We start from the raw sequence: 12,500 nt of genomic DNA on the forward strand, positions 1-12,500 counted from the left end.
TTATTATGGAAATTATGCTGTGAAACGTGTTTTATTAAAATGTGAAAGAATTTATGAACAGAATTTTGACCAGTGTTGTCTTCTTATGTCAAAGAACATTTTTTTGTATCTTGAAAAAACCTTTTTCCCCAAAAAATTGAAGCAGTAAAAACAAGGGGTGGTGGTCATCTTATATTCAGGATTGTCTTTTAGTCAGGCCATTAAGTTGGAGTGTAACATCAATCTGACAGTGTGTGTGTGTGTGTGTGTGTGTGTGTGTGTGTGTGTGTGTGTGTGTGTGTGTGTGTGTGTGTGTGTGTGTGTGTGTGAAAGGAAGAGATGGTTGATGTTCATGGCCGTGTTGTTGTGTATGTTGTTGCTGTGTGTATGTTGTTGCTGGTCTGTGGTGCGAGAAGGATGGCTGATGCCCATGTTGGTGGGTGTGCGCTTGTTTGCCCGCGTGATGTTTGTGTGCCGATGTGGCTCTTTGCTGTGACACATTACAAAATGTGGCTCTTGGTCTCCGACTGGTTGGCCACCCCTGGTCTATTGAATAGTGTGATTTAGCAGCACTGTAACAGTGTGTAGTATTGATTCAATTGATAATACTGTATTGTATTACGTGATGTTGAGTTACTAGGTAGCAACTTGTTGGCCTATTACAGTGTGGGATGTTGAACGTTACCAGGTAGCAGCACTGTAATCATGTAATTTTGACAATATTGTATTATGTGATTTAGCAGCACTGCAATAGAGTGTAATATTGATTCAATTGCATAATGTTGTATCATGTGATGAAGGCCTATTATGTGATGTTGGTCTATCATGCACTCTAAGTAGGAATGTGTAATTTTTGACACATGTTTTGTGTTAAGGTGATTTTAAAATAGTGTGTGGAATATGACACAACATGTGTATTATTCAGTTAAAATGCTGTGTTTGACACATTTTGTGTAAAAATTGTACATTAATAATTCTTATCGTAAATATATTTTAAATGTACAATGTAGCCAAAAACTCATCACAAACCAGGACTGTGGTTTGAATATTACACAACAATAGTTTTGTTTCTTTGGTCCTTGTTCTTACACTATTATTATACCTTTCTTACACACATCTAACAATTGACACAATATGTGTTGTCCCCGAGAACACACATTCAAAAGTGTTGTCCCTGAGCACACACATGTTGTGTCATTTCTGACACAGTACTTTTTAGAGTGTGGGATGTTGAACGTTACCAGGTAGCAGCACTGTAATCATGTCATACTGTAATTTTGACAATATTGTATTATGTGATTTAGCAGCACTGTAATAGTGTGTAATATTGATTCAATTGAGTAATATTGTATTATGTGATGTAGGCCTATTATGGGATGTTGAAGGTTACCAGGTAGCAGCACTGTGATGGCGTCCTGCACAGCGTGTCTCAGCAGGTTGTCCAGAGCAAACATCCAGTGGGGCTTTATCTGCTGACGCCTCAGGACCTTCTTCACCTGGAGAAATAAACACACAAGTCATGAGACATTGAGGGCTGGGCAATATGACGATATATATCGTGATATAAAAGTGTATATCGTGACCTTTCTCCTATATCGTTTAAATCGTGATAGTAATTGTATCAATTTTATATAATTGAATATCATTTAATTGCATTTCATGTTGTCACAATACACACTATAAGTTCATGTAACTGTAAAAATAAGAATAAAACCATCCATTTTAAAGAAAGGTTGTTTTGCAACATGAAAAAATAAAGAGCAAATAAAGAGAATAACTGAAAACGTATGTAATTGTGCTATATCGTGATATATATCGTTATCGTGATGTAAAGTAATCCATATCGTGATATAGTTTTTTTCCATATCGCCCAGCCCTATGAGACAACATACCACATTACATTCAGAAAACAAGCAATACTTTTCATGATAATGATTATGAATAAGGATGCTCAAAGTTGGCAACCTTTATCGCGCACCCAAAGTCATAAATTCATCTCCAGAAGTTGAGCGTGCCCTCTTGACAAATATGAAAAATAAGGATGTCTAATGAGACATGAATGATGATGATTATATTTGAGATGGGGATTATATTGGGGTTGAGGGGGGTGCAGATAGGAAAACACAGAAAAGGGAGAGTCATTTCGTTGTTTTGTTGTTTACAAGTATTTCATGAAAAAAAAAGATATATTACTGTCTCGAGATATACAGAGAGAGACATGAACCTAAACAGAAAGTTATGTGGAACAGAGACAGGTGTGTTCAAAACGTGAGAACATTAGTGCATGGGTCTCCAATATCCTAACTCCTGCCCTCCACCTGTGCTTGGGGCCTTGCGATTCGCTGTTACCCTGCCTCTGTGGAGAAAACAACAAAGTTCCCCGCTGTCCGCCCAGGTACAACAACTATTTTTTTTAAAGTATATTTTTAGGGGCTTTTATGCCTTTATTTGATAGGACAGTCTGAGATGGTGACAGGAAGCGAGTGGGACAGAGAGACGGGGTGGGATTGGGAAATGACCCTGACTGGACTCGAGCCGGGGTCCCCGTGGGCATGCAAGCCCAAATGTGGGGGGATTAGCGCGCTGCACCACAGCGCCCCCCAACAACAACTTTTGGGAGACTTTTCCCCATTCCGCATCCTGAAAGCAAATGAGAAAATTAATGTTTGAAATTGCGCTTTTGCGAGATATTGAATTAAACTTCTGTCGTCAGAGACGTCACCACAAGGCCACAAGCACTAGGGAGGACGGGAGTTGGGAGAGAAAGAGCCCCATGTCTGAGGTGGCTATGGGGACTCACAGCGTCCTGGAAGCTGAAGAGCACCGCCTGCAGGCTATTGAGCGGTACTGCAGCGTCCAGCAGTGTGCCGCGCAGCTTCAGAAGGCTGTTGGTCAGGTGCTTCCTGTCAGGTGACCGGATGTTCTCCCTCAGACAGCCAATCAGCTCCGAGATGTGCTCCGCACTGAAGGAGGGGCCGTCAGTCTGGGGGCAGGTAGAGATGTGTGTGAAAACAGGCCTCAGCTCACACACATGCACATACACCCACCCACATCTCTCTCTCTCTCTTTCTCTCTCTCTCATCATTGTGATGTTGGCTTTCTTAACTACATGTCTAGAAAATACACACACACACATGCGCCCTCGCGTTCATACACATATACATACACATACACATACACAGACACAGAAACACACAGACACAGACACACACAGACACAGACACACACAGACACACACAGGCACACACAGACACACACACACACACACACACACACACACACACACACACACACACACACACACACACACACACACACACACAGAGTCCCACCTGTGGCAGTGAGTCCTGTATGTTGCGGACCACGCTGGTGATGTACTGTGTGAGGACTCTGTGTAAGGTGGCTCTCCTCTCGCTGTCCTTCCTCAGCAGGAACAGACCCATGTTCTCCTCAGACCTCACCGGGCTGCTCATACCCTCCGTGGAACCCTCCGGAATACTAGAGACATCCAACCATACACAGTTAAAAGAACGGGGTGTCAATATGTCAGAGTAAACTTGGAGTCAACGTGGAGTCAACGTGGAGAAATATAACCATACATAGTTAAAAGAATAGGGTGTCAATATGTCAGAGTAAACTTGGAGTGAACTTGGAGTCAACATGGAGAAATATAACCATACACAGTTAAAAGAATGGGGTGTCAATATGTCAGAGTAAGCTTGGAGTCAACATGGAGCCAAATGGCAAAGTGAAATTCTCCAGGTAGCCAGTGCCATTTCACATTCCAGGCTCACATTATTGAGTACCACTAACTGAAAATATTAAACTGGCCTAATACTATTTTGAGTGGGACTTAATGTTTACAGTATATATATATATATATATATATATATATATATATATATATATATATATATATATAGTTAATGTATAGACAATGATGTAATGTTATATTCCACATGAAAAACATATATAAAAAATGTACATGCCTATACAAGTTTTTTTGCTCCAAGGACTGTAACCAATCTCCTGTAGCTAACATGATTGTAAGTTTGTATAAAAGTGTTGGGATGTGACGTAACAACACATTTCATATATGATAATGTACAGAGCAAGTTTTGAAGAGTAAGTTCAACACTTACAGAGTATGAGCAGCAACACCATGAATGGTCAATTTGACTAAGTCTTAAATTAAAACCGAAGAAAGGTTTCTGTGTGTAGCAGCTCAATGCCCTTTCCAGTTTGACAGAGGAATAAGTGAGGGTCTCACGGGAGGAAGCCGCTGCCATTCGGTGGACTCTCGGCGATGTCATTCACCATGAGTGCAGGCACGGTGCGGCGAAGGTCCAGGGAACAGGACAGATCCACCGAGTCGCTGTCCACGTCCTCCACATGGATGGAGACGGGCACCGACATGCTGCGCTGGTAGTCGCCTACAGGGGGAGACACAGAGTTAGAGTGGAGTAAGAGTCCCACAGTAGGTCAGAAGACCCACAATAAAAGAAGAAATGGAAAACAAGGAGATAAGAAACTCCAGTCGTTCCTTTATTTTGCGCCACAGCACTTTTTTATAGTACAGATATGCTGCACTGCTGGTAGTTGCCAACAGGGGGGGCTCACTGAGTTTGAGCTACTGTGCAAGAAGGCAGGTGGTGAGAATAAGTACTCAAGACAGACCTTTATTTGACACCTCTGCACTGTTTCGTGGTACAGACACACTTTGTTCATCATCAACCACAGGGTTGAATTAAAGCAGCTTTTCAGAAAAACATTAAAAGTACAATATAAAAGCACAATCACACGGAAATGCACGCACGCACACATGCATGCACGCACGCACTCACGCACGCACGCACGCACGCACGCACGCACGCACGCACAAAGGCACGCACGCAGGCACGCACGCACCTGTGGTGTCCCTCTGGACGAGCTCTGGCTTGGCGGTCCTCTTGCGCGTGCTGGCCTTGAGGAAGACGTCCTTGAGCAGCTCAGAGGCCGTCGCCCTGTTATCCGGGTCCGGCTCGAAGCAGCTCATGATGAAGTCCTTAGCCTCCTCAGACATGCACTCTGGTACCTTCGGGTGAATCTTGAACATGCCCACCTATAGCCCAGTAAAAAAGGCAGTCAATTCAAAAGTAAAGTGACTTAAAGAGTCAATCTAACATCTTCTGGGTTGTATTTGGTCCCAGAGTACTCTCTAAGTGTTGAATTAACACTGCAATTGTCGATCCACAAACAAAGACACTGGGAGTGTTGCTCGGGTGTTGCAGTAATGTCTTCCTCTGGAGCTCTCCGACATGGAGATCCAATTCATTTCCAAAGAAGAGATGATCCTCAAAGGAAGAGGATAGTTTCTATTAAAAGTCTTTGACGAAAGGCTATGAGGTCGGTGATATCGGGTTATGCCTGTTTTTAAGGCATTGCCCAATATAAATGAAGGCTTTTAATAGTAACTATCTTCTTGAGTGCCTTACGACCGACTCTTCTTTCACACTGCGTTACATCAAATCATTTACTTTCACTATCTAGAAATGTTGTAAAACATTTTTCGTGATTTTCCTGTTTTTTTTTTGCGATTTAAAACGTTCAGACATTTAGAAGTAGTACTGTAAAGCACTTTGGTCCTTGATGATGCTGAGCCTCAAGGAGAAGGGGAAGCAATGGGAGGATGGCTATTGACATTCCGGTGCTGTTTCCACGTAGCCGGATATTTTTAAATGTGCATATTTTTTTCTCCTGCGTACATTGGTTTTGGCCTTCCGTTTCCACGCAAGCAGATTTTTTAAAACCCACATATCAAAAATCCTGCTTTAAAAATATCCCAGTTAGGGGGCTAAAATGCACTTGCTAGAGTTTGTATTTTTATCCACATGTTGCGTTTACACCTAAGCAGGAGAAAAAAAATATGCACATTTAAAAATATCTCATCAAAATGACCAATTTTGAATGTGTTCAAAAACTTCACTTTCCCACTGCAGGTAGCAAATGCTTTGTGATGCTGGGTGGATGGCATCATGTCATGTGCACCAAGCTGTGTTATCCGTGTCTTACTGAAAATGCCAAATGGATATCCTTACCGAAAATTAGTTTCCATAAAAGAGCCAATCGCTCATGTAAACTTTTCTATTTTTTTCTTTTTGGAATTCTGCACCTACTACTTTGATGTGAGTGTTCACAACGGGACCTTCTCAACTAGTGGGAAATACCAACAACTGAAAAAAAAAAAAAAAACTCTGATCAGAAAGACCACAAACATGCAACGGGGTATTAAAATGTCAAACGGTAAATGTCAGTTACGTGGGCACCACTGCTTCCTGTTTCCTGCATATGTACAGTACAGTATGACAACTTCCTGTGTAGTGGTTACCTTGAACATGGCAGCCTGTGGGCTCCCCAGCTCATGGAAGGGGGTCTTTCCTGTGGCCATCTCGATGATGGTGCAGCCCAGAGACCAGATGTCCGCCGGCTTGCCGTAGCCGCGAGGGCCCTGGTCTATGATCTCTGGAGCCATATACTGTAGAGTTCCTGGTAACGGGTGTGAAGCGCATTGGCAGAGGCACGCAGATTCAGTGCACCGATCACTTGCATACTTACAGACAGATATTAAGATAAGCAAAGTGCACACACTTACATATTTCAGTTTCTGCATCTCTCTCATGCACACCCATACACAGAAATGTACACACACACTATCTCTCTCTCTCTCTCTCTCTCTCTCTCTCTCTCTCTCTCTCTCTCTCTCTCTCTCTCTCTATCTCGCACGCACGCGCGCAGGCAATCAGTCAGGCAGGCACGCGCAGGCACGCACACACACGCACACACACACACACACACACACACACACACACGCACACACACACACACACACACACACACACACACACGCACACACACCTCTTCCTCTAACACACATGCACACACACATGCACACACACATGCATGCGCACACCTGCACATTTTATTTTCTCCATCTTTCTCCATCTTTTCTCTATCTTTCTCTTCCGCACATGCACACAGGCACACCCACGGACCATCTCTCAAACCATCTCACTTGCTCTCTCTCTGACCTGTGAATGTTTCGGTGCAGGGGTTAATTCCGGCGAGGCGCTTGGAAGTCCCAAAATCAGAGATCTTGAGGACACCGCTGTAGGTGTTTATCAGGACATTATCACCCTGCAGGAAACGCATAACATTCATGAAGACAAGATCAACACATTTCTTTTTATTTTTTAGGTGATATATATCATTTTGGACATTAACAGGTTACATAAATAAATTAATGTTGCCCGTATTTTATTAACAGAGGATGTTTGCAGTCACAAAAAAGAAAAGATGCATCTTTTCTTTTTTGTGACGGCAGAAGTCCTCTTTAAAGTTCTGTAGCGTGCCGCATACTGTATCTAACCTTGATGTCTCTGTGCACTATCTGGTTGTCGTGGAGGTACTTGAGTCCCTCCAGGATCTGCTTGGTGTAGAAGACTACGGTGGCCTCGTTGTCCTTCAGTGGCCCCCATTTTGCCCGCAGGAGGGAGGACAAACTTCCTGCAAGGCATACCAGCAGCATTACATTACATTACATTAAACCAAGCAGACACTCAATTCAAACTGACTTACCATAAGTCAAGTCAAGTCAGGTCAAGTCAAGTCAAGTCAAGTCAAGTCAAGTCAAGTCGGTTTTATTGTCAATTTCTTTACATGCACTGGTCATATAAAGAATTGAAATTACGTTTCTTACTTTCCCATGCAGACATAGATAGACATACTTTACGTATAGACATTATAGACATAGACAAATACACATACAGTACCAATGCAACACACATACAGACATTTAAAGTGCAAGACTGGACAACAGAAGACGTATAGAGACCATATATATTTTTTTAAAGGTACAATGTGCAGTGTGGAGCAAAATGCCTTGTTCAAGGGTCACTCAGTCATGAATGACAGTGTAGGAAAAGGCCACATTTTTTAATGGCAAGGTATATGACCCTAACCTGACTCTCGCCAGCTGGCATGTTTTGCCGTCGTCTTCACGATACCATCTGGGAACACCCCATAACCAACACATTTTCGAATAGTGCTCCTTATCAAAAATCCTTGCATGTGATTTGATAACAACCTGTCCTCGTCTTTACTGATGTGCAACTGCAACCAATTCAACAGTTGAGATTGACAGGTGGAAGAAGAGCCATAACTCCTCCCATCTATGGAAAATCCCACCCGCCCATCCTGATTGGCTCATTCGTTCAGCAATAGTTCTCAAGTGGTCGCGCGAAGAAACCAGGGGTGCATTTCTCAAAAGAGAAGTTGTTAGCCTGTTAGCAACTTCGGTAGTTGGCAATGGGAAATTGCTTGGCAAATAACAAAGTAGCTAATGTAGTTAACAACTATGGTTTCGAGAAATGCACCCCAGAGCGCTCTTGCGTGTAGTTTGGTGAAAGGCAGCCAGATGGCGTAAGGCAGGCTAATTTGACTCTGCAACTTTCCATTGTATCCCCCCGATACTTTGGCCACAAATCCCCCAGATCAGACACAGATGAGCAGCTGAAAGGCACACAACCAGCCGAGCCTCCTACGCAGTAAAATTGGGGCATCAATATTTCAGAGTAAACTTACAGGTATATGGATCTAGACAGAGTGTTTACAACACTGTGAAGGGTCAAAGAGACTAACAGTGAATCAAGAGTCAGTGTAAAATTCTGCAAGCGGGCAGTGTAATTCCAACTCAACAGCGAGATGATGACCAACACATTCCAGTGTTAATGTTTACACAATATTGAGTAGAATTAACTCTGAATGTTACCCTGACCAAAGAGTAAAATGAACAGTATTTTTGAGTGGTATCAAATGCTATCTGAATAAAAGAGCTATATTACAGTAATAAGGGTATTTTTTACTGTGTGATCTACACTTTACTGTGTGCACTAACTTCAGTGTCATGCATTCGATACATAGATAAACATGCTCTGTTCTCACCAACACTTTGTTTTATTGCTGTACAACAGGGGTGGGTAACCTATGTCTCGAGGGCCATTTGAGGCCGTTTTATCCGGCCCCCGATATAATTTTAATGTTATTCAGCTTCACGTGAAATATGACATATTTTGTAAAGGAATCTTAGAAAATACATTTGCAATACAATTAAGTTATATTCAGGTGAAGAAGGTGGTGTTTGTTTAAATGTGGCTGCCTTCAATATAGGCCTAAAGTGAAGGGGAAAATCCTGGTTTGTGTTCATAGTACGGCCCTTGGAGGACTTTTTAGGGCCCTCGGATGAATTTGAAGTGGCCCTTCAAATGAGAAATGTTCCCCATCCCTGCTGTACAATGCATTGCCTGTACTGTCTGTATTACTTGTATGTTACAGTACTCTGTACCTTCCAAAGCTGTACATATTGTAATAAGCCGGTGCAAAAACGCATTTCACCATGCCAAGATGTAATTCCTCCAGATCCTGTTGCATCATCTTTGTAGCAAGTTGAAATAAAGTGCCAGTGACTCAGTTCCGTTGCTCAAGACAGGATTCCATTCCAGGCACACACTTCCTGTCCCTTCCCGCTCCTTTTGTCAACCCTCCCACACACAAGCACACACAGACACACGCACGCGCACACGCACGCACACATGCACGCATGTACACACACACACAAAGGCACGCATGCACACACGCACACACGCACACACACACACACACACACACACGCTACTTGGCTGCCTACACACACTCCTTCCTGTTGCCCAAATTAAGACAGTACACACCCCTTACAGACTGCAGTCTAACTGACAGAAAGTAAACCAGGTCACAGGGGGCATAAACAGCACAGACAGTGGCGTAGGCGTAGGGGTTGAACGTTAGGCATAGGGGAAATGCCCACATGTGTAAAAGCAAAAGCCTACAGCATATGACAGAGCATTTCAGGTTAAAGGTTATCTATGTAAAAGCGTATTAGTGTATCTAAAGGTTAGATTTCTTGCCTGGTACTGTTTTCATTTGACAGCACCAACGTCATAAAATTTGTGGTTAGAGCCATGCAGGTCAAACACAGCTGACGCTTGGGTAAATAAGATCTTTGGATCGTGCGTAGAGGGACACACATGCCTGCACATAAAATGAATGGATCTGCACATGATGTAACTCAATTGTTTATCAAATCTTAGAATATTCCTCAGTCTGTTTTTTCAACAAATTACAGAAAGAAAGAAAGAAAGAAAGAAAGAAAGAAAGAAAGAAAGAAAGAAAGAAAGAAAGAAAGAAAGAAAGAAAGAAAGAAAGAAAGAAAAGAAAGAAAGATGGATGGATGGACAGGTGGGTGTATGCATAAACGTATGGAAAGATGAACAGATGGAAAGATGGGATGTGAAGACGCATGTGACAGTCCATACCTCCAGGCACCTCCTCCATGAAGATCTTGATGAAGCCATCCTCACTGACAGAGCCGAGGTACTGCACGATGTTCCTGTGCTTCAGCCGCTTATGGAGGGCAATCTCCTCATGCAGGGGCTGGGAGTAGCTGTGGAGCAGCCAGGAGGGTGGGAGAACGAGGGGGAGATGAGAGTGATTACTCAAAAAGTCATGACAAATTTGATTGATTGATTGGTTGGTTGGTTGGTTGGTTGGATGACTGATAGGTTGATTGACTGCCATACTTGTTTGCAGTGTACTATTTTCACAATCTACTACCTTCATGAATTGACTGTAATTTGAACCTGAATATCCGTGTCTTGAGTCAGTGCATGGGGGAGGATTGTCAAACTGGGAATTCACACACAGTTCTGCAAGGTCTTTGTAAGGACAAGCAAAAGACATGCCCTACACAAGGATGGGTCATGACTTGGTTGAAGAGGAACGGAAGAAATCACTACTCTGCTGTACTGTACGTATGAAATTTCCCATGTATTCGAATTCATTACGACCATTTACTAGCAAATGTTTAACGTAGGCTACTGTCCCACGCCTGACTTCAAGCACCATGGCTGAAATCTTTGAGCCCAGCATGGTGGAGTTTACGTACTGTAGGACAGAAATTCGAATCCCTCCCTCGGGACGCGCCCGGATCTCCTAGACACGCAGAATGAGGAGAACACTTGTGTCTTTCAGGATCGTAAGGCCGCCAGTCCTATGGGAACTGAGACTGCATTATTTTTAGCCTACAGCTAAGGGTCTGTAGAAGTTCATGGAAAGACGTGCACTGCAGTTCAGAGAGGCCTGTGCACAGTTAGTAAGCAGCTCAGAGAAATACTGCACACACTGTACTGGATTCAAAGCAGGCATACCCAATGCGCAGCAGAGTACAGTCAAAGCACTTGACAGAGTACACACTGCACTGTGCATTGAAAATGTAAAGACATATAATTACTATATGTCGTCTTGTCTATGTCTATATATCTACACCCTAAGTATAGCCTACAGGTCTATAAACGGGTAAGAAAGTACAGTAAGAAAGTAAGAAACGTAATTTCAATTATAGGTATGACAAGTGCATGTAAAGGAATGAACAATAAAGCCAACTTGACTTGAGTGAAAGCACCAACTAGGTATGCATTTCTCAACAGCATCATTGCTAACTACGTATGCAACTTACTTGGTTGCGATCCAATTTCCCACTGTCAACCTACTTACTGGTAAGCAGCGATGCTTTTGGAAACGGGGTGTAGAGCAGAAAGACACCCCAACAGACTGACACCGAAAGTAAAGGGCCAGTGGGTTGGTAAAATTGGAAGTTGGAATTTCACATTGATCAGGAACCATCAGAGTTTTGTTAACTGTTAAGTGAGTATTTTGGGGGGGCTTTTGGGCCATTATTACGACAAGACCGTACTGTATGAGAGGAGACAGGAAAAAATTGTGAGATTGTGGGGTAGGGTTGGGAAATGACCCCGGCTGGACTCGAACCGGGGTCCCCGTGGGCATGTACTGTAAGCCCAAATGTGGGGCGCTTAGCGCGCTGCACCAGAGCGGCCCCCGAGTGACTTACGAATTTGACCCATTATTTGTCAATGGCATCCTGCTGGTACAGTTGCACTTTTTTTGCAAAGATAGTGCCCTCCCAACCCTATGCAGACACAGGCATGAAAGCACCCACCCACCCACGCACCCACGCACGCACGCACGCACGCACGAGCTACCTTGCATCCGCCATACTCACGTGCTGTCCTTCTCCGGGATCTCCTTGATGGCGATGCGCACCTGGTTGCTCAGGTCCCTGCCGGCGTAGACAACCCCGTACGTCCCTTTGCCCAGCACCACCTTATCCCCATCTTCACTCGTCTCGTAAATGTACTACAGGACATGGGAGACAACAGCAGCACTGTCTTAGGAAATAGTCGCCATTTGACAGTCTATTATTGGCAGAGGTGTACAGAGTTAAAGTAGAAGTTAGGACTGTGACGATATTGGATTGAACCGGGAAATCGTGAGACTCAGAGTCACTATACTGTATCGTGATGTAAGAAGGCAGTATCATGATACGCCCTTTCAACGTTTTGTTATCCTTCAGTCCAGAAAACCAACCATATAAT

The 12,500-nt window shown here is 43.4% G+C and overlaps 1 protein-coding gene across 1 annotated transcript in view; it reads right to left on the minus strand.

Moving 5' to 3' along the window:
• si:ch211-1i11.3 (mitogen-activated protein kinase kinase kinase 5) overlaps positions 1 to 12,500 on the minus strand; it is a 52,338-nt gene that overhangs the window by 9,243 nt on the left and 30,595 nt on the right. Inside the window, exons 14-23 of the mRNA XM_063199123.1 lie at positions 12,128 to 12,261; positions 10,365 to 10,492; positions 7,385 to 7,521; positions 7,047 to 7,152; positions 6,347 to 6,504; positions 4,888 to 5,080; positions 4,250 to 4,412; positions 3,312 to 3,477; positions 2,780 to 2,962; positions 1,370 to 1,475 (exon numbers count right to left, since the gene is read on the minus strand). Coding sequence (XP_063055193.1) covers positions 1,370 to 1,475; positions 2,780 to 2,962; positions 3,312 to 3,477; positions 4,250 to 4,412; positions 4,888 to 5,080; positions 6,347 to 6,504; positions 7,047 to 7,152; positions 7,385 to 7,521; positions 10,365 to 10,492; positions 12,128 to 12,261 — 1,474 coding nt within the window. The remainder of the gene's footprint in view (positions 1 to 1,369; positions 1,476 to 2,779; positions 2,963 to 3,311; positions 3,478 to 4,249; positions 4,413 to 4,887; positions 5,081 to 6,346; positions 6,505 to 7,046; positions 7,153 to 7,384; positions 7,522 to 10,364; positions 10,493 to 12,127; positions 12,262 to 12,500) is intronic.

Source organism: Engraulis encrasicolus, chromosome 5 (genome assembly GCF_034702125.1).
Source record: "Engraulis encrasicolus isolate BLACKSEA-1 chromosome 5, IST_EnEncr_1.0, whole genome shotgun sequence".
NCBI classification, from domain to species: Eukaryota; Metazoa; Chordata; class Actinopteri; order Clupeiformes; family Engraulidae; genus Engraulis; species Engraulis encrasicolus.